At 43.5% G+C, this 24,279-nt stretch overlaps 1 protein-coding gene across 1 annotated transcript in view; it reads left to right on the top strand.

Moving 5' to 3' along the window:
- The first annotated feature begins 1,748 nt into the window (after positions 1-1,748).
- The window catches only part of kiaa1549lb (KIAA1549-like b), a 98,274-nt gene continuing 75,743 nt past the window's right edge, over positions 1,749-24,279 (top strand). The window contains exons 1-8 of the mRNA XM_079826080.1: positions 1,749-2,045; positions 5,625-6,119; positions 7,249-7,364; positions 11,729-11,948; positions 20,003-20,136; positions 20,296-20,464; positions 22,622-22,681; positions 23,659-23,810. Coding sequence (XP_079682206.1) covers positions 1,787-2,045; positions 5,625-6,119; positions 7,249-7,364; positions 11,729-11,948; positions 20,003-20,136; positions 20,296-20,464; positions 22,622-22,681; positions 23,659-23,810 — 1,605 coding nt within the window. The 5' untranslated portion in view covers positions 1,749-1,786. The remainder of the gene's footprint in view (positions 2,046-5,624; positions 6,120-7,248; positions 7,365-11,728; positions 11,949-20,002; positions 20,137-20,295; positions 20,465-22,621; positions 22,682-23,658; positions 23,811-24,279) is intronic.

Below are 24,279 nucleotides of genomic sequence, written 5' to 3' on the forward strand. Positions count from 1 at the left end.
ACTTTAGCATGCAGCATATGAAACAATACATTTTGCTAGAGTCAGGTATTCATAAAGAACTACTTTACACAGTCTGAAGAATATGTAGGGCTTGCAGATTCCTATGAATGAATCATATTGGCCTCCAGATATTGAGCATATCAGAGTGACGGGTGGAACTGTAATTGTGGATGGGTGCCAGCAAAAATCCTTTGAAAAAATCTCTGTTCAGTCATCATATAAATATGAATTTTATATCAGCAATTCATTTTTTAGCATCTACTCTATGGTTACACATATACTGTACCCAATGTTTCATATTCTGACCAAAATCAGCTTCAGCTAATGTATAGGTGTTAAATCTAGGGGCTGAACATCTTTTTAAGTCAACATTTATGTGGTGAAAGTCGAGTCGACATTGACTAGTTGCTGATGATGCCATTAATGAAGAACAAATAAGCCTTTGGGTCATTATATTTCTCACTGATTTGATCTCTTTCTAAATCAGATACAGATAAAGTAGCACTGTAAAGATTATATTTATATGAATGCATTAGTGAGAGAGCGATATCGTTTGAATTAATTCTACCTGGCAGCTTCTCTCTTCTAACAGTGAAGCTGTGGGTTTTAGTTTCTAAGAAATATATTCTAGAACTTTTCAGTTTCGAAACTATTTTATTGATACATCACAGAACAGTGGGGACAATCCATTTCTGCAGTACTGAATGTTTATGTGTGTGCGCGTGATCTGTGCGTGATGTGCACTGTATGTGTGTGCGTTACAATGCAACAACGCATTAGTTTAGGATGGCAATTAACTTACATGTACACTAAGCTGTTTAAAACGTGCATTTACCCAATCAATTTAGAGCATCCAGATAGTATAATCAAACATATATTTTGGAGCGCTCTAAGAGTATGAATTTATTTGTCATTTTATGTGTTTTACAGAGTGTAAAAAGTGTAAAAGTGGACTTCAAAGATTTATTATCATAGTTAGCGAGCGACTAGTCGACGTCAAGCTTAAAGCGTCATGGCTTGTAGTCTGTGCATCCCCTAGGTAAAATATTGACAAAATATTAAGTACTATACTAACTAGCTACATATGTTAGCTATATTTCAACTGATAAGTAAGACATTTGTAGGTTGATTTAATTTTAAGTGTGCTTATGTAAATGCTATAGATACTTTGTATTAGAATTCTCTGCAATGATAGTGGCTGTAGTTTGTAGGCTTGTGGCATACAAACAGATTTGTGTCAAGTTTTGGGCGTGATTATTTGTTTGAAGACACAAAAAAAGTGATTATTTTTTTTAATTCTATGAGTAGTGTTCTAAAAATTCTCTTTAATTGATGCAGTTTTCATGCATACAGTTTATTGTTTTGGTTAAATTCAACATGCTGGTGTGTAATATAACTGCTCTGGATATGCATCACCCCAAATATATTGACCCCCTTTATACTGCAATGTCTTTCTAGTGTTTTCAGCTTTCTTTGAGGATCAGTATATTTATTGGTGTGGTGAAAAGAGTTTTGTATTGTTAAATGTTTGTTGAGAGTAATTTCGAGTGCCTTAATCTCCCCGAGGAAACTCTTTCTGAAGAGAGAAAGTGAAAATTACAGTATGGAAAAGTTTTCGTCAAAATGAACAAACTGTGATTCTAAAGAGGAGGATAGGAGTGCCTTGGGACACATTTATATAATTCTCTTTTTCTCTTTTTTAGATAACTTGAGTCGTGAAGCCTCTGGATCATTTCTGGATGTGGCCACCTCACCCTCCTCATCCCATTTGTTGGGTGGCTTTCTTATGACAGACAGGAATCCAGCCACCATAGTCCAATCTGATCCCACAGGCTCGTCAAAGGGAAGCAGAGAACAACCAGCATTTTCCTCCATACTCTCTTTTCTTGCCAGCACGGCCCAAAAGCCTTCTGAACACTCATCAAAAATTGTTGTGCGTGGCAACAAAACACATCAATGGCCTTCAAACGGGTCTATGGAGAGAGTGGAGTCATCATTCACTCTTCCATTGTCTGTGCTGGTCAGCAACCAATCCACCAGCTCAGGTTTGTTTCCCTGCATGCATCTTGAGACTGTTTCTCTCAACCTGCCATTACTATATCTTATAGTTAATGTAGCTGTCACTGGGGTTGCACGTCAATCAGGGATGCGTTTCCACACACACACACACACACACACACACACATTTAATTTATATATTTGATATATGTCAACAATCAGCATAATTTTTTAATTGTGCATGATTGCGTAAGGGTACAATGGAGTGTGTTGGAAGTGGGAACCTGGAATTAATCAAACATCAAATAATGAAAAAGGCCAAAAAACAATTAAACAAAAAAGTGAAGTAGTTCTCAGATACCTTGTTCGTTACATTAGCATCTCAGAGAAATTACATTGTGGAGAAAGCTGCTGACTGAATGAACTGCATATGGCAGTAAACTGTACACCAGTTACAAACTGCATATTCATTTTTTTGTACAAAATGAGCGGCTTTCTGTTGTCCGTGTAATGAACTATAATAGCCTGACGTTAATTTATTATATATCTCGAATCGATACAATTTTAAAGTTATCTGTATGTGATGTCATTAACAACAATCTTAAACTGTTGAGCCAAGATGGTTCAAACTATGGAGGTGTGACCATGTTACAATGGTTTTGGGAAACAGTTGTAACTAATTAGTTAATTCCTCCAATGATGCATCATACCATGGTGGTTAATCAGAGTTAGGTCATCCCATAACTCATCACAGTTTTACAACTAGTTGAGGCATTGGGTCTACACTTACTACTTTCTACTACTACCAGCAATTTACTTCAGTGTTATGAAGCAGTTGCATGTTTTCTGCAGGTATTCTACCTGAATGCATGAATTCTCAACTTGAAGCACATTCTTGTTGCATTTGCTGTAAATTATTTATTTAGTGACCAAAACAAAGCTACCTGGAAATGCACTTAGAGAAAAGACGAATGGCGAAGCTGATCAGTTTGTTGATTATATCTCTTGTATTCCTGGTGAAGACAACTGTTGGCTCAAATATTCAAAATTGACAGGCTGTCAGGAACACAGAGAGAAAGAGGGGTCATTGGACACTCTGGACATGTATATTGTTTTTTATATCACATCCCAGATCAGAGATGGCTCACTTTATGCTATTGACTAGGCACTTTGATCAGACTAAGTAACTCTTTTCAATATACCTCACAGAAGTGTAATAGCTGAGCTAGCATTCCATGACAGCATTGCTATAAATATGTAAATTGTTAAAGGTCCCATGGCATGAATTTTTCATTTTATGAGGTATTTCAACATTAATATGAGTTCCCCTAGCCTGAATATTGTCCCCAAGTGGATAGAAATGTTGATCGGTGTAAAACCGAGTTCTGGCTGTCTTTCTCTGCCTTTGAGAAAATGACAGGCCAGACGAGCCAATCCTGAAGTCTCCTGGTTTGACGTCCAAGCAGGAACGGTTTCCTCCCTTTCCTCCGCCCAGAGAATCTGTCACGCCCATGCAAACGCTCGAGAGATCATTACTTGTGAACGAGTGAATGCTGGCAGTTTCTCAGTGTTTGGATGTACAAATGAAAACAGAAGTCTTTTTTCAGTTCCTTCTGATCTGTGATCAGTGATTTCTTATGTGTAGCTAATTATTTCTTATTCGTGCACACACTGCGGCTTCTCTCTCTCCCGACAGAACGGTGTTTTCGTGTTTTCTATCTTGTGAGTCAGTGTTTTTGTACGTCCTCGTCGCGTCTATCGGTTCTAAAATGTGCATACAGTCGGGAGTTTCTGCTTAACATTGGCAGAGCCACATCTTTAGAGATAAACCTCACGCACGCCGAAGCTCGGCCTTCAACATCCCCGACCCCCAGTACTGCATCTGGCCCACAGCGGAGGCACCAAACGCGGCGTGAGATTAAGCAGAAGGTGGGTAAGCGTGAGGGTATCCGGCTAGGCTAGCCAGCTTTCCCCACAATAAACTGGATTACATTCGATTACTGCTGTTGTGTCTTTGTTTGCGCTGTGTAAGTTACTCAATGCTTTGACGCTTTTCATATGATTGGAACATATCTATAAATAATGCTTTAATCAAACTTACTAACTCGTTCATCTCGCTGTAATGGTACATTGCATGTGTTGATGAAGACGGACTCGGTGTGACTGGGACTCGTGTTTATTCAGAACTCTCAGATACAAACACAATAAACTCGCGCTGACTGACAGCGCTCTCATAACTCTGTAGGTACTATAAATAACTTTGTTAGCAATCGCTCCGTCTCCGTGATGTCCGGTTCGCGAACGAATCATTCTTTTGAATCGGTTCATTTTAGTGAACCGAACAAGTTCACCAAATCGGACTGAATCGTTCTAAACGGTTCGCGTCTCGAGTCAGCGCTGATCCATAATTTACTAAAGTTACTAACTTTCTGACATGAGTGACAGCCCCTCCGACTAGAAATAAACTAATAACCTGAAGTATATTCTAGTAACTACAACAGTTCACCCTGAACTGAGACATGCTGAGAGAACTGATGAGAAGTGAACTCAGGTCCATCCGTCTCTCTGGCAGCAGCTCGTGCGTCGTAGACCTCGTTAAACCACGCCCCCTCCCCCTGTCAGCCAATCACAACAGTGGGCGTTTTTACTGAAGTCTCACAGCAGACACGCCTCTTGAAACAGGGCAGTCAGCCACAGGGCAAACAGCAGTATAGACAAAATGCCTTTTATTTCTAAATTATGACATTTTATGATGTAAAAATCATACTAACAATATAAGTACACCTCAGGAAACACTATAAAATAATAGAAAAATGCCATGCCATGGGACCTTTAAATTTAGTTGAAAATGAGCATGTTTGCTCATTTATTCTAAGATGAACGTGCCTTTCACTGATGTTGTTACTGTAAATGCAGCATTAGGTATTCTGAAGTGACATTGAACACTTTGGGAAAAGTCCTGTGAAGCCGTTTACAGTGATTACAGTTCTTGGGGCTTATATGTTATGTTTCAACTATATTAATTTCATGAAACCAATATTCTATGTAACTAAAAGGATTGAAAAGCATTTGTAAGTTAGATTAGATGTTGTCAACACATTAAATACATTTCAGTGTCTATGTAAACGTATTAAAATGTATATAATAATTTGAATAAATATTTCATATTTGAAATATTTTAATGTTGTGAAATATTATCTCAATTTAAAATAACTGTTTTCTATTTGAATATATTTGGAAATGTAATGACCTGTAATGGCAATGCGGAATTTTCCGCAGCCATTACTCCAGTCTTCAGTGTCACATGATCTTTTTTCATCATTCTAAAATACTGATTTGATTATCAGCCTTGTGAGCATAAGATATTTCTTTCAAAAACATATTTATTCCAAACTTTTTACTGGTAGTGTTTGTTGGTAGAACCATATTTTTACATAAAATAGCTATGATTATTAATGCTTATTAAATTATATTGTATATACTTCGTAACCATAGTTACCATCACTGTCATCCTCACCATCATCATCTCAATCATTGTCACCATCAACATAATTATCACTTCACATTCACCATCTTCATTGCTCTCTACAGTCACTTTCTCACCTCAAATGTTTTGTTGTTTTTAGAGTCTGAGTGGATATCTGAGCTGGTGGAACCTGTGGCCACATCGAAAGTTGCAGACCCTCACCATAAAGCCAGTGATTCTAGCATATACCCATCTGAGCAGGAAAACACCGCTCCACCCAGTAGACCTTCACCTACAGCTGTGGACACACAACAACAATGGCCAGATATCACAACTACTATTATATCTCAACCTACAACATTTACCAGCAATACTGTTACCACAACCAGCATTCATTTTACGACAACCCCAGATCAGATTAGCACAATTAAATCATCGGCTGCTAAACGGCACCCTAAAACACCTAGGACCACTATTAGAACGACAACTGCTCTCCCAGAATCTCCCAAGACAACACCTAGAATCCCCTCTGCCTCCACCTCACAGAGTGCTAAGTTGGACCCTTCAAGAAGCACTTTAGGTCCTCCAAGAGCTACTGCTACTGAGGACACACTGCTGAGATGTAACATCACGGACAAGATGTGGATAAAAACAGGTGTGATTGCTCAGAAGTCACTGAAAAAAAACTCACTTTGTTTACACTTTAATAACACTTTAATTCTATGGTCTACTTTAGACATTATACTAGCTAGACTTTGCAACTACATGTCAACTAGCAATCATTAAATATTAGTAGACTGTCACTGTCTGTTTTATATCTGTTAAAGCTTAATTTTGATGGCCCCCCAACAGACATTTTACTGACTATAAGTAACTTTGCAACTACAAGTTAACTTGTTCTGCCTACTTGAACCTCAAACCCTAACCTAACAGTCTACTACAGTCTACTAATACTCTAATCAGAGTTATGTGACATAGTTGCAGGTACTTACAGTTAGAATGTATAAAGTGGACCATCAAAATAAAGTGAAACCATTTTTTTCTCATTATATACATGGTTTGGTTCAAACTCTAAATTTTGATTTTATATTAATCAAAAATATTTTTTTCCTTAAAGTGAAAAAACATTTATACAAAAAGATTTATCTTTTTCAGTGTTTAGTCAAGACCAGCTCATTCGAGTGAAGAGAGGGTCAAATCCAAGTCTTGGACTGTCTTGTCTCGAGTACAACAATATTTTGTGTTATTTGCTACTGCTGCCATCATTCATGCTTAACATACCTTGAATAAATAATTTTGTACAGTTATTGTCAGTTAATGTATAATGAATACTTTTTGTTATCATGACAGTTCGTGTATGATCTCAAAAATCAACTTCGAAGAGCATATTTCCATTGTCTTGGTCTTATTATGGAATTGGGAGCATGCAGTCTTGACTTGAATTTGAACCTCTTCTGGTCTCAGTCTTGACTTGGGTGAGCTTTTCTTTACTGCTTTAAATTTCAGTAAGCACTGCAAATAGGTGTATGCAAGTGCCTTACAATATTACCTTACAAAAATGTACCATGGTAACCATAGTTCCGGAAAATTATCACAGTTAATTATGTGGAACTGGAGGAGATTGAAACTGTTTTCAAAGTCACATGAAATTAGAGAAGTGGCCTGGTAGTTAGATTACAGTATATTCTCTGATAGATTGAAATTTCAGTTGATTAGATTAGAAACATAAAATGTATATTCTTCAAAGCAAATACAATAACTCTTTATTTTTCTGTCTATGACAGTGTTGTCCGTACAGTTACGAAGGAGTCGTCTAGACAGTATTTTGAAGCAGAATCTCCCTCGAGGGTTCACTCAAGCTCTGAAGAAGGCCTTGAACGACAGCACAGTTCAGGCTAAGGTTCAGCATCAAATATGCACCAACACAAATTACATTCTGCTTTAAGTAATGTTTGCTGTCTTGCTATAACTTCCACCAGACCTAGCCACTGAATTGAACCACTCCCCGAATTCCTTCAATCACACATGCCTCTCTTTGAAATCTCACTCTCTTAATGTAAGCAAACCTAGACTAAAGGAGTTTTAATAGACTTGCAGAGTCATTTTTGAGCCATTCACTCTAAGCTATAAATACCATGCAAGTGATCATTATGGAACTATTGGAAAACACATGATAAATTGGGTGGAAACAGAAGGGGAATACAGCTACTAGTTAGCTCTCAGTTCCCTTTCTGTCAGTCTCGTTCAACGTGATGTCGAACCAACACTAAGGGGGTTGTCCTTTGTAGCAGAAAAGGCAGATGAAATTGGAGTGTGAAATTTGCTTGCCAAGCCACACCCCGGACACACAGGTATTGTATATAAGGCGCTGACACAGTCTGAGTGTGATGCTTAGTTGGCAGCTATGCTTGCCTGGGCCACCGCGGGCATTGGACACGTTCGCGGTTGGATGGTTTCTGGGTTTGTCTCATAGCCGTGCTCCACCCTGGTGCCTTTCTTCCCGGAAGTGCATGAAGAGCTCACAAAGTATGGAAGGTAGACACTGACAAAATCAACTTTTTGTCCTCACAACCCTTGATGCTGGGGTGGCCAGGGGGCACACGGAAGTTCCCCTGGTCAGCTTGCAGTCGAGGTGCACTTATACCCACAGAGCGCTGCCACCTGGTGGAATCATCAACTTCCGGCCATGGCCTTTAAGACTACTTCATCCTTTGGGATGAAGGCTTATGGTGACGTTGGACAGGTCACCTCCGCCCTGCGTGCCATGGACATCTTGCAGGTCTATCAGGCAAAAGCTCTGAAAGAGCTGCACAAGGGTAGTGCTGAGCCGAGATTGATGTGGGAACTGAGTTCAGTGACTGTTGTTGCTCTCAGAGCAACTACATCACGGCGTGGTCTCTCGGCCAGACGATGTCCACATTTTTGGGCACGCTCGTCTGCTCATCGCCGAAGCCGGCTGCCAGCCCAGCTCCGCTGCTGCCTGAGTCCACTGCCAGGCCGCAGTGTTGAGCTTCCCGTACCTGGACAAGATGGACGCAAGCCATTGCTCCGCATCACCGCCCTACTTCAGAAGCTGCAGTCCTACGCAATAGAGCCTGTCCATCCAGCTGAGGTGAAGAAGGCTTACTACAAAATCTCTAACTTCATCTCATCGCAGCTCATATGGAATCGATTTGGAGAAGCACAGGAACACCTGTTCTCCTCCTATGAATCCTCCCATTGCGCTCTGTGGAACTCCCTGACAGAGGCCCCCCTCGGCACAGATACACTAGCGCATACATTATACATTTCCACCAATGAGCCTCATCGCACAGACTCTGTGCAAAATCAGAGGGACAAAGAACAAGTCCTAATGGTTGTGCCTTATTAGCCCAACCAGACTTGGTTCGTTGAGCTCACACTCGTGGCATCGGCCCCTCCCTGGCGAATGCCCCTGAGGAAGGACCTACTTTCTCAGGTGCAGGGCACAATCTGGCATATGCTCCCAGATCTCTGGAACCTCCACATCTGGTCCCTGGATGGGACAAGGAGGAATTCAGAGGCCTTAGGCTAGAGTGCCCTCTACGAGGAGACAATATGAGCTGAAGTTGCCATTTTCACTTTTCTTTCTCTGGTCTTACAGGCCCTGCAGAAAGATCCGTTTGAGCCTTTGCAATAAGTAGAGCTTGATGCCTTCCCAATGAAGATGGCCCTCCTGATTGCGACACATCTCTCAAGAGGGTGGGGGGCCTACAAGCCCTCTCACTTAGTGAATTGTGCCTGGAATTTAGGCCGGCCTACTCTCACGTTATCCTGAGACCCTGGCCCAAGGTTCCCACTACTCCCTTCAGGGACCAAGTGGTGAACTTACAAGCAATCTATCCTAATGAGGGAAACCAAGCCTTGTCCCTTTTATGTCTGGTGCATGCTCTGCGTGGATGCATGCTCTGCTACCTGGACCAAACACAGAAGTTTAGACAATCTAAACAGCTCATTGTCTGCTTTGGAGGTCAGCGGAAGGGTAAGGCTCCCTTCAAACAGAGAATGTCCCACTGGACACCATTCTCCAGGCATATCAGGCACAAAATCTACCATGCACACTAGGAGTGAGAGGTCACTTCACTTGGGTTATTGCCGCCTTCACTAGCAGACATATGCAGAGCTGCGGGCTACACCCAACACCTGGGCAAGGTTTTATAAACTCAGGGTGGAACCAGTTTCGTCTCCATCATTTAGCACTCTTACGGCAGTTAAGTTCAATGGAAGAACTCGCTACCAGGCCCATTATTCATAGTATGCTCCGTTTCAGGTGAGCCCTTGTAATCTGGCTAGTGCTCCATATGTACTGGTTCCCTAATGATGACCCTATATGTTTTATTCTTCCACTGTTTAGTTTCAGTGAACCCAGTATCCTCTCCTGGAAGGAGCTAGCTCCATCACTGGTCACTATGGCAGGTAGTCACCCCCTTGGTGGAGCCCCCCATAGAGACTTTTTCCCTACATAGTACATAGTGTGGTAGTACATAGTAGGGAAAAAGTAGGGTTGGTGAGTCCAGATGTTGGTGTACAGAAGATGTTTTTCCTCCCCTTTGGGTAGCTTGTGGTCTCCGTAGTGTTCCTTTCTCTCTGAGAAAGAGAACGCTTCCCAACATTAACAACCAGGTGTACACAGCTGTACATTTTCCTAAATTACTTCCAAATTCAGAAGAGGCCATACAGCTGCAGTGACCTCTTTGAGTGAGTAGGTCCCTTGGATGGGAGACCTGAGGTAATTTAACCTGGGCGTTGGAAGGTTACGAGTGAGTGTTGTTGCACTTGTTGTTGGCATGCGGAGGCCTACATTTGCACTGCCTTATCTCGTGACAGCACAGCAGTTGTGGTGTTAGTATAGGGACCCCATAGTATCTGTTCGACACAATGTCGAACTTAACCGACAGAAAGGGAACGTCTTGGTTACGCATGGTAACCCTAGTTCCCTGATGGAGGGAACGGAGAGGTGGTGTCCCTCCTGCCACAATTCTGTGCTGATCACTGAAGGGCCGAGACACTACCTCAGCCCCTCAGCACAAACCTGAAGTGTGCATTGCAAATTCCACACGCCAATTTCATTGGCCTCTCCTGATACACAGCATATTCTCCATAATTTTGTCTTTGTGCTTCACTTGTGTGTCTTGTCCATGTCTGCATATTTTATTTTAATCAAGAAAATATATAAAACCTCCTTAAACTGTGCATTAAGAACTGTGTTTTAGATGCAGACGATTCTCAAGTCTCTAATATATTCCAATAGATCCAAAAGGCTATCAATTTTTGATTGCACTTGTACAGTGCTTAGGCGAGATTAAAGCTTGGTTGGCAAGCAATTTTCTTCATCTTAATACTAATAAGAGTGTGTTGTCTTTGGACCCACTTCTGCCTCTAAGGATAAGTAGGTTGGCCTCTATGTTGATAATTATCATGTTAAGAATTTGGGAGTTAACATGTATTCGGCTTTTGTTCCTAAAACTAGATTCAAATCAAAATGTGATAGGGCCTTCTCTGTGGCTGATCCATGCTTATGGAACCCTATTAAAATGCACATTAAATCTTTCCCATCGGTGCTTTTAAGTCTAGTTTGAAGTCGTATCTTTTTAGTATGGCTTTTAGAACTGATTAAAGTGAACAGGACATTTTGTTTGTGTGACTGTATGTAATTGCTGTTTTGTATTAATTATGCTGGAAAGAACTTTGGTTAATGGCAGTTGTTTAATATGTGCTATAGAAATAAAATATGTATTGCACTGTATTGTATAAAACAAAGTGAATCAAATAGGAATACATTTTGCTGATAGCAGTGTTTATTTGCATGGACTGTCTGCATTGATGAACTTGATTTCCTAAAGGAATTATACAATTCAGGTAACAAACCAATTTCCGCCACAGAATCCGTGCTAAACTTTAATTGGCACTGCATAACTCCCATCATATAGGCTGGTTCTGACTATAGGGTGTGGAGCAAAAAAACACAATCTGGCACACTTTACTGGGACTGCACAGCACCACTTCTATCCACACACCTGAATCGGCTCTTCCCTAGCACTCATCTTCATTATTTGATGAATTCCGTCTATGATGTCTATGATGGCAGCGAGAGAATAGTGACTAGTGATTAATCATTACTGTGTGTAGAGAACATATTTATCTTTAAATGTATTTCTCAATGTATAAAACTTTTTAAATGAGCACCAAACTACTGAATGCACCTTTAATATCAGTGTTTCTTGTAAATTTCTCCACCTTCCTCAGATTGAGAGCATCTCCAGTGTGCCTAACGTGACAGTCGGTTACTATGTGACCCGTGGAGAGATGGTGTACACTGCCTCAGTGGTGGTGGAGGCTCTTAGCATCTATGGTATTGAGAGATTGATGGCGGACATCCGGCAGTTTGTGCCGCTGGTTCAGGCGATTCCCATCCCAGCAGTCCCCTGGAGACCCAGCCCTGCCATCTCATTGATGCTGAAGACAGGTCAGGCTCACAGCTCAATCTCTGTCAATACATTAATGTGTCAACTCTGCCACACATGTCATTTTCCATATCAATTTAGGAATACAGCCATTGTCATCAAAAGAAACATTTACAGTATGTGAGACTTAATACTATTGATGGGCACTTTTGAAACACTGCTTCATGAAGCTTTGAAACCTTTAAAAAAAATTGTTTTAAATCAGTGGTTTGGAGGATGTATCAAACTACCAAAGGCTTTGTTACGTCATAACGGTTTCAAAATGTTGCCGTTGGCACTTCGAACGCTTCGAAACAGTGAATCATTTTGCGAAGCAATTGATTCAATTTATTCAAAGCTTTGTTACTTCCATCACTACCTAATACTATTTGTCAAACTCAGGTTGGATGTAATTTAAATCAAGCCTAATTGTATCATGATGCAGCAGGAATGAAGATGTAGAGCAAAGATAAGAATCCTTTTAGGAGCAGTTCAATCAAATATAACGAGAAAATCAATAAGGCACAGGAAACACAAAAGTCAGCATAACAGCATGTAGTTAAACAAGAACGGTACCAGACCAAGAACTGAGCAAACCAAGAGCAATAAATACACTGGATAACAAAGAACTAAACAAGATACAGGTGAACAACATAATCAGTAACCATAGAAACAAACTTGGACCTAATCAGAAGCCAAGGAATCGTCTCGGTTACGTATGGTAACCCTCGTTCCCTGAAGGAGGGAACGGAGACGTACGTCGGACGTACCGACGAATTGGGATCACTTCTGGGAGCCCCTATCAGCTTCGAGCTATCTAGAACCGGCCAATGGACAATTGGCATGCGAGATTTGCATCTCGTGCCCCGCCCCGCGCCGCGGGTATAAACAGGAAGCGAGAGTGAATGCACGCTGTTTTTCACTGAGGAGCCACACGTAATGGCTCAACCTGCAGTGATGGTACAGCAACTGTGGCGACGGGACGTACGTCTCCGTTCCCTCCTTCAGGGAACGAGGGTTACCATACGTAACCGAGACGTTCCCATTCAGTCGGTCACGTTCGACGTACGTCGGATGTACCGACGAATTGGGATCCCCTATGGAAAACGCCACAGTTACTACCACTTCCAGCGCCCAGCGATGAGCCCCACAGACCCCGATCTGATGCGGGCGGGTAGGTTCACGCAGGGAGAGTCAAAGCTGCTGTTCCGCAAGACCCACTCAGCCGACTGTATTGGATAACGCTGGGAAAGCGTGCCTGTGAAGGCAGCTGCGGAAGCCACATCATGCCCAGAGGGAGTTAACATGTGGAGAATACACGTATGGGCTGGCCGTGGGCAGCACAACATACGGAAGTCCCAGGGGTGGCCCCGGCCAATTTAGGAGGGAGACAACACGTACCTGGGACGGCAGAGGAGCTCTGAGGTAGGTCACCTAGAACCTCCGCGTCCCGTCCAGGGACCAGACATGGAGTTTCCAGAGGTCTGGACGCGGGTGCAATAGGGTGCCCCGTCTCGGAGTCAGGAGGTCCTGTCTCAGAGGAATGGGCCAGGGAGGTGCTGTCGCAAGGAGCACTAGTTCCGGGAACCAAGTCCGGTTGGGCCAATACGGAGCAACCAACAGGACCTGCTCCTCGTCCTCCCTGACTTTGCACAGTGTCTGCGCAAGAAGGCTCACTGGGGGAAACGCATACTTGCGTTCTTCCCGGGGCCAGCTGTGGGCCAGGGCATCCGACCCGAGGGTCCCCTCGGTCAAGGAATAAAACCACTGACAGTGGGTCGTCTCTGGGGAGGCAAACAGGTCTACCTGTGCGGCCCCGAAACGACTCCAGATTAGCTGGACCGCCTGGGGATGGAGTCGCCATTCTCCCGGAAGTTCCTGCTGACGTGACAGCTCGTCGGCCGCACGATTGAGCAGGCCCGGAATGTGAACAGCACGAAGCGACCTCAGATGCTTCTGACTCCATAAGAGGAGATGGCGGGCGAGTTGCGACATGCGATGGGAGCGTAGACCACCCTGTTTGTTGATGTACGCTACGGCCGCAGTGTTGTCCGTCCGGACCAGAACGTGCTTGCCTCTGAGTGGCACTTTGAAGCGGCTGAGTGCAAGACGAACTGCTAACAACTCGAGGCAATTGATATGCCATTGCAGCTGAGGCCCCGTCCACAGACCTGAAGCTGCAAGCCCGTTGTACGTGGCACCCCAACCCGTGGATGAGGCATCCGTGGAGACAACGGAGTGCCTGGACACCTGTTCTAGGGGGACTCCCGCCCGGAGAAACAAAGGGTCCGACCACGGGCCGAAGGTTTGGCGGCATCTCGGAGTCACTTGGACACGGAGGGAACCGCTGTGCCACGCCCATCTCGGGACTCGATCGTGTAGCCAGCGTTGAAGCGGTCTCATATGAAGCAATCCGAGCGGCGTTACTGCGGCTGCGGATGCCATATGCCCCAGGAGCCTCTGAAAATGTTTCAGTGGAACCGCTGTCCTGCCTTTGAATGAATTCAGGCAGTTCAACACCGACTGGACGCGCTCCTCGGTGAGGCGCGCAGTCATGGCGACCGAGTCTATCTCCATACCGAGAAAAGAGATCCTCTGCGTGGGGCAGAGTTTGCTCTTCTCCCAGTTGACCCGAAGTCCCAACTGGCTGAGGTGACTGAGCACCTTGTCCCAGTGTTCGCACAACTGCTCCCGCGACTGGGCAAGAATCAGCCAGTCGTCGAGGTAGTTGAGGATGCGAACACCATGCTCTCTCATGGGAGCAATGGCCGCCTCCGCAACCTTCGTAAAGACGCGGGGCGACAGGGACAGGCCGAAGGGTAAGACGCGGTACTGATATGCCCGTCCCTCGAACGCGAAGCGCAGAAAGGGCCGGTGTCGAGGGAGAATCGAGACATGAAAGTACGCGTCCTTCAGGTCGATCGCTGCAAACCAATCTCGGGGACGGATGCACCTGAAGATGCGCTTCTGCGTTAACATCGTGAACGGCAGCCTGTGAAGGGACCGGTTCAGGAATCGCAGGTCCAAGATCGGTCGTAACCCGCCGCCTTTCTTGGGTACAATGAAGTACGGGCTGTAGAACCCGGACCTCATATCGGCTTGAGGGACCGGCTCTATCGCGTCCTTCGCCAGTAGGACAGCGATCTCCGCCCTGAGCACGGGGGCGTCCGCCTCCACTACAGTCGTGAAGTGAACGCCCCTGAACTTGGGGGGGACGCCGGGCAAACTGAATCGCATAGCCGAGTCTGATGGTACGGAGGAGCCACCGAGACGGGCTGGGAAGCGCTAGCCAGGCTCCCAGACTCCGAGCAAGGGGGACCATCGGCACCACAGACGTACCCGCAGCGGGGCAGCGAGGCGGAACGCAGGGATCCTGCTCGGACGGCATGGGGGCGGCCCGAAGCGGGATCTGAGTGTGCTGTGCAACACTTACCTGCATCCACGGAGGGGAAGTGCGAGTGTGGGGAGGCCGCTTGTATGCGTCCCGACAGCCGGCGTCCCCTGCTGGCGAAGGGAGAGGTGCTTGAGGGTGGCGAGGCATGGAAGCGTCAACCACCGCCAAGCGCGCTCTCTTGGCACCCAGAGATATTGGAAACTGCTCTTTTATTGAAGTTTTGGGTGGAGGAGTGCCAGCGGCGGAACAGACAAACAAAAGATTTTCCCCCGGCCCTCCTCCGGGGGAAGGAGTGGTGCTGCAGCCATCTCCCTCAGAGCAGTTTCCTCCATCTCTGGGTGGCCCGTCTCAGGGCCGCTTGCGACGACGCTTGCCACCTGGCTTGGCGGCGGCCTGAGCGGGCTGGACGACCTTCCCACGGCCGGCCCCACGCCGACGGCTGGTGGAAGGCTGCTGCGGCGCCTTGGCGGGGGCGAAGGCGGCGGCGGGTGGACGTCCTCGGCGACGAGTAGTCGGAGGCGCTGCCGCCGGCGGCGGGGTGGAGGCAGCAGCGGGCCGCCGGGGCAGGATGTGTTTAATCGCCTCCGTCTGCTTCTGGGCGGCCGAGAACTGCTGGGCAAAGCTCTCGACCGCGTCGCCGAATAACCCAGCTGACGAGATGGGGGAGTCCAGGAACCGATATTTATCGGCCTCCCTCATGTCAGCCAGGTTCAGCCAGAGATGACGCTCCTGGACCACAAGCGTGGACATCGCCTGACCGATGGCACGGGCGGTGACTTTCGTCGCCCGGAGGGCGAGGTCCGTCGCCGTCCGGAGCTCCCGGAGGAGCTCTGGGTCAGGCCTACCCTCGTGCATGTCAAGGAGTGCTTGGGCCTGGTGGACCTGAAGCAACGCCATGCCATGCAAAGCGGACGCAGCCTGTCCGCAGGCCTTGTAAGCCTTCCCGGTCAGACCGGAAGAGAACTTACAGGCCCGGGACGGGAGACGCGGGTCACCGCGCCAGTTAGAGGCGGTCGCCGGACACAGTTGCATCGCGACGGCGCGCTCCACTGGCGGGATCCCCGCGTAACCCTTGGCTGGCCCGCCGTCGAGGGTAGTGAGGGGGGAGGAGTCACTCGACCGGTTTCTGGCAGAAAAAGGTGCCGTCCAGGACCTCGTGAGCTCCTCATGCACCTCCGGGAAGAAAGGTGTCGGGGCGGGACGCTGAGAACCAGCGCGACCCACCCCGAGGAACCAATCGTCCAACCTAGAGGGTTCGGGACACGGTGGAGGGTTCCACTCGAGCCCAACCCTTTCGGCGGCCCGGGCAAGCATAGCAGCCAACTCAGGGTCTGGGGCAGCCGTTGCCACTCTCCCAGAGGGAGGCAGTACGACTGAACCTTCATCCCCCGATGACTGAAACTCCCCCTCCGATGCAGCGATTGACATCTGTTCATCTGCTGGAGCTCCAAAAGTCACCACTGGTCTCCCGTGGGAGGGTTCAGCGGGTTCTCCTGGAGGCTCTACCGGCTGCGGAGCAGAGGGAATAGGGGCCTGCGGAGATTCACTCGGCGGGTTTGCCCTAAACGTGATCCTCAGATCACCCTGGCCATCCAAAGAAGCAGGTCCACCCGGGTTAGGGGCAGCCCTGGTTCGTGGGATGGGTAAGGGGACTCCCCCAGCCCGGAGGTAGGAGAGTCTCGATCTTAGCTCCGAGATAGTCATGTTCCCGCAGTGGGAACATGAACCATCCACAAACGCCGCCTCAGCGTGCTGTGTGCCCAAACACGTGAGACAGCGATTGTGACCGTCAGCAGGGGACAGGGAACGACCGCATCCAGAAACGCATGGGTGGTAAGAAATCCTGAAAAGGACGGCACGTCACCCGTGAACTCTTTTTGTGAGGAAACGCTCTGTGCTGAAGCACTCAGGGGGAAACGCGACAGCGCACGGGATTGTGTGCAGCCCGTGCCTGTACTCAAACAGGGAAAACGCCCAACCAGACCAACAGAAATTTGTTGCTGTGAAAACAGCAGTTTTCTCTGCTCTCTCAGCAGCTGGATGAGTCAGCGCGGTCCCGCTGAAAGGTGCCGTTTCTCCAACACGCGTCCTCCTCTTCTCTCCGGTCTTCTAGAAAGTCTTGCTGTAGCAGCGAAAAATACTCGTCTTTAACAGATGAGTGAGTCCTCTTCATATGCCTGTGTGGCTCCGAAGTGAATGACAGCGTGCATTCGCTCTCGCTTCCTGTTTATACCCGCGGCGCGGGGCGGGGCGCAAGATGCAAATATCGCACGCCAATTGTCCATTGGCCGGTTCTAGATAGCTCGAAGCTGATAGGGGCTCCCAGAAGTGATCCCAATTCGTCTGAATGGGAACAGGAACTTAAAGCTGGGCATACACTGTGCAATTTTCGTCCGATTTCGAGCCGAAAGCAGAAGTTGAACAATTTCATCTTTAATGCAGCAAGAAAGAAAATGAAAAGAGGGAGATCTTTAAGTTATGTTGGCAGCTATCAAATAGCAGAAATTTAGCAAACTGTTGCGCCTCCAGTTCGTGTTGTAAAATGGATAATCTAATTCTTCCAAACCACGTGTAGCCTATCCAGCTACTTGATCATTAATTTACATGTTTTACTTTTACACTTTATTTATTTATTTACTATTATTTAATATTTACATACTTTTATTATCCCGGGAAATGTGAACCGTTAGCCTATAACTGTCTTAAATTATTTTCTTAATATTTCTCTTGTGGCCCATATTGTGAATTTTTTTCACAATATGGTGAAAAAAATAAAGAGAAGTAGGCCCATTTCATGTTAAACAAGTTGTTTTTGAAATAAAGCTGCTCTTACTTTTCATTGAGACTGATATTATTGCAGTGTTCTGACATATTATAGACTGATAATCATTTTAATTATAGGCCTATAATTCCTTGTTTGATTGGGCTAAATGTTTTTAAATAATGAGGAGTAATCTAATCTATCTATTCTTTTATTATGCAGCGTGTTGGTTATGCATTGATGCGTTATGAAATTAAAGGGCAAATTAAATGTAAAAAAATAAATAAAAAAAGTAGGCCTACCCTAATAATAATAATCATTTGTATACATAAATTTGAAATGCTAAATCCTCTTGATATCGATAGCTGATGCATTTGATAGGCTATCTCTCTTTATAATAGCCTACAATATGGCAACTAGGCAAGGGGGTTTTATCGCGCATGTTTCACTCGTACAGTGTGAGCAGACAAGTCGCGCTCGACGATCGAACCGCACAGTGTGAGCACATAAATCGTGAACTTTGGCTTTATATCGCATGCAATCAACTCGTACAGTATGAGTAGGTAACCTTGCTGAAATCGCACAGTGTATGCCCAGCTTAATACAGGAACTATGAACATGAATGTCTCAAAAGAATTAGAATATGACAAATTGGTTTTCAAGTGTCTTGTAAATAAAATGTCAGGATGTCAAGTTGGCATATTTGTTTTGAGAGCTGAAACAGCGGTGAAGATTTTTAGAATAATGATTTTTGGTCTGTTCTTCAAAGCTATCATATGGCTTGGAATATAGCATGCTGGCATGGACCCCTTTTATGGTGGCACCACAAACTTTGTATTTCAATGTTTATTCCTTTAAGACATTTTCAAGCTGTAATGTTGCTGTTTGAGCATAAAAAGATCTGCAAGGTTACAAAGCACAAAGTCCACTCCAAAGGGAGCTATTTTATTTAACAGAATCCACTCTCCAAGAACTACAACGAACGAATCGTTTGGACTACAATACCTTTTTTAAAGGAGAGTAAATGATAACAATGAAGAATTTTATGTGTTTTTGCTCAAGATTACAATATTCTGTTTGTCTCTAAAAAAAAGTAACTAATTGCGTTACTTAGTTATTTTTTATAGAAAGTAATGTTACATTACTTTTTCTCACCTGGGCTGGGATTGGTTAATGAAGACATTGGTTAGTACAGTAAGATTGTATACATAAAGTATATTTGTGTTATTTATCATATTTAATTATTGCAGATTTGCGTAACATTTGGAGTTTGCATTTCACTGTTTTTATTCATTTCGAAGAATACTGAATATGTTTTCGTGCAACATGTTCACAATAATCTAGAACAGAGGTCCCCATCTTGTTCCTGGAGATCTACCTTCCTGCAAAGTTCAATGCCAACCTTGATCAAACACACCTAAACAAGCTAATTAGGATCATCAGAAGCATTTGATAATTACAGACAGCTGTGTTGGATCTGAACTCTGCAGGTAGGGAGAGCTCCTGGAACAGGAATGGGCAGCCCTGGTTTAGAACTACAGTAACCATCATGTTTACACAGCACACACCTCAGCACCTTACTCCTAATTTCTCTTAACAGGAGAGGTGTCAGTCAATAAATGGGAGAACAAAGTAACTTATGTTACTTATATGAAAAAGTAACTCAGATATTGAAAAAGTAACTCAGATATGCGTTACTTTACTAGTTACTTGAAAAAAGTAATCTAATTACGTGTGTAATGTGTTACCCCCAACATTGTTTAATGAATCAGAAATTAATCAAGCATTCGGCAATGCCATGGCTTATAAAATATAATACTTTGAAGAATAGTACCCTGATGGTATCGAGTATGTTCTACATGTTCCAGCAACTTCTTCTCATATGGTGTCTTCTCTGTGCATGTCTTTATGTTTGTGTGTAGTTCTGAGGTTTGTAGGGCCAGGATATGACCTCAGGTCCTGCAGATTTACTCAGATGATGGAGCATAGACTGGAGAATGCTTTTGCTGAAGCCGAAGCCATAGTGATGAACTCTCACAGCGGCCTCACTGTACAGGTTGGCCTTAACTTTCAACTACCTTTAGTAACCTTCAAAACTATACATTTTGCATGTCAAATGAGGTTTGTCAGACTCTATACGTTTGCATTTAAAATGTATAATGCTCTTTCATTTTCTGTCATAATTCTTTAGTTTCTGTCTTCTCTTTTCTCACAGATCTTGAGCTCATCTCAGTCTTTGGGTTCTCCTGCTGTATCTCTTATATATATGGTGCATAATGGCAGTGTCTGTCTCAATGGCACAACAGCCAGAAACCTCCTTAGCCACCTGACTGCTGAGCTTGTTGGCTACTTCCTGTTTTACCCTCCACTGATCACTGCTGAGCGTAAGTGCTTGGCGTTCCTCAGTTATACAAATAGGATGTAAAATATGCAATTGTTACAATTTGTATTTACTTTTTAGATAGTATAGTATGGTATAGTCTTGGTATAGTATGCAATCCTGACAACCTAACAATATTTCAGTTGATTCAGTATGATACATTTTTGGTTCATATTTCTAAATCTGAACCATTACATGTTAGTTAAAACCAACAAACAACGAAACATAGCTACAACATGTTTAACATTTATGCAAAAAAGTTTTTCAGAACATGATCATCTAAACATGATAGAGGCATAATAACATAATGATTCTCTTCAGAGAGATGAAGCATTTTCTGTTTGATTTGTAGTCTTCACAGGTTCATGCATACATGGGCCAGGGCACAGCAGGCACATCAAAGCCAATTACAAGGAAAAATAATTAACAGTAGGGAATCCCAGATACACTTGTGTGTGTGTCTGTGTGAAAAGAAACGGTTCCTCTAGCAGCTGTAATGTAATGGAGAGAATATCACACACCTCACTGTCACACTTTTGCTCGTGCTGACTGTGAGGTTGTTTGCTTTCTCCCCGCAGTCCATTCTCTTGTCTGCTTTGTCTTTGCTTTTTTGAAGTTTTTATTTAACTTTGCATAAAGTGAAATGCATTTATTTACAGATACTGTATGTCAGGACAACCACAACCTCAAATAAGAGAACAATATATAATATAGCTGATTAGAGATCATGGAAGTTAAAAACTTACTATTTATACAAATGCATATCCGAATACATTATAAAGAATACATGCTGTGCCATCTAAGAGAGTGAGAAAAAGGAAGATATATCGTACAAGGTTTAAAACATTTAAATAAACAAGTAATTGTATAAATATAAAATCAAGTAGTAGAAAATGTGTATGATGATACATTGGTTTTTAACAGATCTTAGTTGATATCACTCTTGTCAAAGCTCTGATTTCTGAGAGATGCAAAATGACAACGTGGCTATATTTGATTTGTTGTTTGACTTAATTCATTCATGAATTTAACACTCATTTGTGTATCATATCATACAAGGTTTAAAACATTTAAATAGACATATCAAATAGTATAAAATGTGTATGATAGTATTTTCTGAGAGACGCACAATGGAAACGCGGAAATTTGATTTGTGATCACGCTGTTAGCCTGTTCTCATTTCATTCATAAAGTTTACATTAATTTGTCTTTCATATCGTACAAGGTTTAAATAGACATGCCAAACAGTAGAAAAAGTGTATGATGTAGCCTAGTATTTTAGTTGATATAACTCTTTCAAAACCCTTGTTTCTGAGAAAAGCATTGAGATAGCAATGTGGCTATTAGCAATTGTGCTTTACTCATTTAATTCATGAAGTATACACTTATTCACTTCACACACTCATTATTTCGTAGTGATTTTAGAGGTTTATAATATCGTGCTATGCTATCCCCTGGCTCACCTTTTATCCAGCGAACACAAGTCTGCAGATATGTTATTTGTTTTGAAGCCATATCCGTGCCTTTCCGAGTAAGGTAGTGGATGTCTTTAAGAGTGAGTCATTGAGTCATTCACCCAACAGATTTGTTTAACACTGCTTCATACAAGACACTGAAACACCACCACTGTATCGGTTGATACTGCTTTTTCATCATTGGTTTTTATCATTGTTTTGATCAACATTTTGGTCATTATTTATTTTTTATTAATACAAAATGGGACCTGTGACCCTGCAGAGGATGAAGCAGTTTGAAGAATTGATGGATGGGTTTTGAAGAATAAATTTTATATGAATAATTATATGCATGTAAAAATTAAACACTGGTTAAAAGACGTGTCCCTCAGATTAGACCTTAGAAGACCTTGGTGGAGTAATTCAACAGCTGTTGGAATGTTACAGGCTGCTTAGTGATTCTGCCTTGAAGACAGGATGTCAGCCAGAGCCTTTAATCACACTGCCAGTATGCAATTGAGTAAAGGTTTCATTTGGGGAATGCGGCTAGTCTCTCTGTACTGTCTGTCGGAGAGTAGATGTGCTTAGCTAAGCCTCTAGACCCAGGATCAAAGCAATGTCTTTGGAAACAAGCTTTCTTATCTATTCTTCCTCTCTATAACAGTTTCTCTTGCTTTATTTCTCTCCCCTCTATCTTTCCTCTGCAGCTCTGGAGTACCATAACCTCAACACTTCAGCAGCAACCAGGCCATTTTGGATAATCACAGGTAATCATCTTATTGATTAATGTTCATTACTAGCCATATAAGTGAAATAACTTAATTTAGTTTGCTCGATTGACTTTTCTGACATTTGCCCTCAACTTTTGTTCTGGATAACTGAGATTTCCATAGTTCCTTCAATAAGAAAGAAGATTTTCACTCTCATTCCCATTATTTGGAGTAATGTGGTGTAAAATCGGTTGGTTTTGTAGTTTTTACTCTACATCTATCTACTTCAACATTCTCTATATGCTAGAATACTCCTAAAAGCCCACAAGCTTATAGAACGTGGGAATTTGTTGTTGTTGTTATATTACAAATATTTTCACACAAGCTTTCTTTTTTGCTCCATTTGCAATGCAAACCATTTGCTCCAGTGAGTTTGTATACGTATAATAACATGCTGCCATTATATAGCAAGATTAGATCATTTATATTTCTGTTCTATGTAATCACATCCAACCATCTCCTATATTGCCTCAGTAATTAATCAGTTAATCAAGATTTTAGTGTGTTGAATAATGCTAGTACTCATGAATTGGTAAGGGACACACAACGGTTGATCCAGTTTTTACTTTATTTGGAACCATGTTCACTGGAGGAGCAAAAATAGACGAAATGACAAAGTAAAATGTAGTCATTTTTGTCATAGGTTTCATCATTGTTTTGGCCATAATTTTCTTCATATTGTCAACCAAGTACAACATAATTTAGAATTAACTATTGTGAGCAAGACTCTACAGCAGTTGTTCAGCAGCAGCTCTGGCCCTCAAGGTCCTCATCCTGAAGAGTATAACTCCAACCCTGATTAAACTCATCTGCCTGTGACTTTTTGGTAATCCAGAAGAATTGATCAACTTGTTCAGGTGTGTTTGATTAGGGTAGAACCTAAATTCTGCAGACATTGAGGGCCAGAGATGAAAAACCCTGCTCTACAGCAAGATTCCTTAATTTAATGTCTCTCCCTCTCCATATCTCTCCAGTTATTCAGGATGTGGAAAACTCCTCACTGGAAGGACAGTACCAGAGCTTTGCCAGTCTGATGGAGGAGCGGTTGGCTGAGCTCTTCATGGTGGCCCATCAGCAAGGCATTCGCTTTAAACGGGCAGCAACAGTGGGCAGTTTTACTGTCCAGGTACAACCTAATGGAATTTATTTTGTGAGGACGCTGTCTGCACGTGTTGTTCGCCTCCGTGTTGCTTCCATGCCGCTGACTGGACGGGGTGGAGTTACGTGACTACACGCCCTGTAGTATTTATTCTTTTTTTGGGAAAGTATTAACTTGATTAAAAGCCGAAACAACCGACATGGGAAAATTACGGCATTTAGAGGATCTGAATTTCGGCTTCAATTACTTTTTGATTAATCGTCCAGCCCTATGTCAGGTGCTAAAAATAAACCACAGAGTAAAACGTTAGAGCAGGCTTTTTCTCACGGCACTCCATATAACAGAGACTCGTGAAGATGGAATCATTTGAATAACGACTTGTTTTGTTATTGGATGAATCAGCGCTTGTGAATAAATTTCTATTTTTGAGTATATACTTTAAAATGTAAAAACAAATAGTCCTTTCCATGAGGTCAATATACACTCACCTAAAGGA

Source organism: Gobio gobio (assembly GCF_949357685.1).
Source record: "Gobio gobio genome assembly, chromosome: 9".
NCBI classification, from domain to species: Eukaryota; Metazoa; Chordata; class Actinopteri; order Cypriniformes; family Gobionidae; genus Gobio; species Gobio gobio.